At 44.1% G+C, this 2992-nt stretch overlaps 1 protein-coding gene across 1 annotated transcript; it reads left to right on the top strand.

The window, feature by feature from the left end:
• Positions 1 to 892: 892 nt before the first annotated feature.
• On the top strand, positions 893 to 2316 carry AK88_04402 (uncharacterized protein; the record flags this gene model as incomplete). The annotated part of the gene is made up of 3 exons (XM_012482012.1): positions 893 to 1039; positions 1168 to 1935; positions 2128 to 2316. 3 exons carry the CDS (start codon positions 893 to 895, stop codon positions 2314 to 2316), a joined length of 1104 nt encoding a protein of 367 aa, XP_012337435.1.
• Positions 2317 to 2992: the final 676 nt, after the last annotated feature.

The following is a 2992-nucleotide window of genomic DNA, read 5'->3' as shown; positions in this document are numbered from 1 at the left end:
GATTATAATTAACCATTCGTTTATTGCATACACTGCGCACGCAGTTTTGTGAAAATTCGAGCCAGATGGCACTAGAGTTTTTTTTTTTTTTTTTTTCACTTTATCGTTATAGCATTGTAGCTGTGATAGCGTAGCTCTCTTTTTTCCTATTCTTCACATGACTTCGCTTTGCTTCATTTTTTTTTTTTTTTTTTTTTTTGTTTTTGTTTTCCTTTCAAGCCCTGGCCACGAAATAGCCGTAAACGTGTACTCAACATTTGTTAGGGAGAAAAGGGAGCAACCCCATGTTCCTTGCCTTCTCCTGTGCCTGCCCCTTTTTTTCCTTTTATAACTTTACTAATCATTTTTTGACGCACCTACTAAGGGGCGTCCAGTGAGTGCACCTACCCATACCGCGATAGGTATGCCTTTTTGTGGAGAGTTCTCCGCTGAATTGTTTACTCCAGTCAGGCATATGTGTTGCTGTCCCTAACTCTTGGCAGAGCGTCCCTAGTTATTTGTGCCACAGTTGAAGCGCTTCACGTTGCATAATTTAAGTGAACCGCTTGGGTATAGCCTCCTGCATGCATACGGCGGTAAAGGAGGATACGCGAAACGTTGCTCTCTCTCCCTCTCCTACGTCGGAAGTGAATGTCGAGGGATGCACGTCCTGTTAGCGCAAAGGCAACGGAGGTGAAACTGTGTAGGAGGTGGGCGTAGTTCCAAGCGGCGTGGAAGGTATATACACTATTCCCTTCCGCAGAGTAGTTAAGGGCAACACGCTGAGCGTCTAACACGCTTTTACATATAAAGAGACCAGGATAGTTCTGCCAAGCACGTACACACAGCTGCTCAGGTATATTTGTACACCCCCCTCTGCATACCCGTGTGAGTCACTTGAAGAGTCGCGAAGATGAATGCGAGGAACAACATATTTCAGATCCTCCGACAGGAGGATAAGATAAAGAGGAAGTCCAAGCAGCTGAAGGAGAGCCAGCAGAAGAAGGAGAATGAAAAGAAGGAAAGTGAGAAGAAGGACGCCAGCAGCTTTTCCTTTGATGTGAGTGCGATGAGTGTGTGTTTTTGTTACCTATTTGTGTGTGCATTTTTTCGTGCATTTTTTTGTACATATTTTTTCGTGCATATTTTTTCCTGACAACACTTTTGACCCCTTTTGTTCCTCCCCAGATCAGCAAGTACTCCTCCTGGGCCGACATGGTGGACGAGTACGACGAGTTCTTCTACGAGGTGGAGAAGCTGAATGACCAGGAGAAGAACGAAACAAATAATAAAAAGGAAAAAAAAAAAAAAAAAAAAAAAAAAAAAAAAAAAAAAGAGGACGAATACAGTGATGATAGTAGTGAGGAAGACAAGGAGGACACCGATCAACCCGTACCAACACACATAACGGAAAAGGAAATAAAAAATAACAAAACGTCGAGCACCCCTAATGCAAAGAAAAAGCAAAATGGAAATGCTGCTAATGGGATTAATAACGTAACTAAACAAAAACAAATGGAGAAAAAAAAAAAATGCAAAAAGGAAAGAGAAAAAAATAAATTGGAAAATATTTTAATGGAGTTTACAAACACATATAACCCCAGCGTGGGAAAGGAAGTGCACGATGGGGAGAAGCTTTTGAATGGAGTTGAGTCAGCAGAGGTTACTGTGCCAAGGAGTGGCAGTGGAGGAGGAGAAGAAGAAGGAGCTACTCCCACTGGTGCAGATGCGAATGGCCCAGAGGTGGAGAATCAAAACGAGGGGGATAATGAAGACTTGCTAAAGAAAAAGGAAAAGAAGAAAAAAAAAAAAGACAAGAAGAAAAAGGAAAAGAAAAAGCAGGATGAACTGAACGACTCGCTGAAGAGGGAGGAGCTGGGTCTGGGTACCCCTGGAGACAAGTTTGACGAGGACGCCAACGGCCAGGCGGGCACGCCCCACTCTAAGGAAAAAACGGTAAGTGGGGAGATGGAAGTGTTGTGACAGGCCAACTTGGCTGCCACGCCCTTGGGTGGAGTGCATACCCATGTTAGGAGGGGCCTCCCAACATGCGATCATTTCACCTCACAATATGCTTCACAATATGCTGCACAATACTGTTCAAATTATTCTGCACACCGTTTTCCCCCCCATGTTGCGCCCCCTTAGCCCATCGCGGTGAACGAGAAATTAAAAATACTCATGAACATGATGCCAAAGAAAAAAAAAAAAAGAGAAAAAATCGACGACATTATTGCCATCGTGGAGAGAGAAGAAAATATAAAAAAAAAACAGCAGGACAAGATTAAGCAGAAGGAAAAGCAAAAGTTAAAGATGCTGCAGAAGGCGATGCAGTGAAGGCTCGCTCCGTCTCCCTTCGCTCGTCCGTCCAGCACAGTTCCCATCACCATCGGCAGTGTGTAAGAAGCATGGGCAGTGTTAAGAAGCAGCCCCAGCAATGTAGTCGACCCCTCAGGGATGATGTCGTGGGGGGAACAACAGGGACCCACGATCACACCAGATTTGCTAAAAAGGATTGGGTGTGCTCATAATAGAAAGATTCTACGTTTCTCCTCAGCAAAGCTGTGCCAGTATCGTAGGGATGGTTTTTATTCCCTCGTAAAGTCAAGCTTCTATACCCCGCGTGTGTGCCTCACCACATGCGGCGCCACACCTACAACTTTCTGATTTCCCCCCTTTTTTGTTTGTTTTAAACCACGAAGGTACGACACAGCGCAACGCAACGTAGCGCAAAATTGGCAAGTCCTTTTTTTTTTTTTTTTTTTTTTTTTTAATTTTTCCCCCCAAAAAGCGAATCGTGGTTGGCGTCTGACACACGGAGGACCCATATGTCCTGGTTTGCCGCCGTCCATGTGTTTGTTCCCGCGCGAGAGTATAACTGAATACGTGCACCTGTGCTTTGGTGTGCTCGCGTCCATATATATGTGCTACCCCCCCTCTGCATTTATAAAGGGAAGTTATTTTTTCTTTCTTTTTTTTTTTTTTTTTTTTTTTGAGACAGAGTCTCGCTCTG

This window comes from Plasmodium fragile (genome assembly GCF_000956335.1).
Source record: "Plasmodium fragile strain nilgiri unplaced genomic scaffold supercont1.61, whole genome shotgun sequence".
Lineage (NCBI taxonomy): Eukaryota > Apicomplexa > Aconoidasida > Haemosporida > Plasmodiidae > Plasmodium > Plasmodium fragile.
This window is presented reverse-complemented; position numbering and strand designations above follow the sequence as displayed.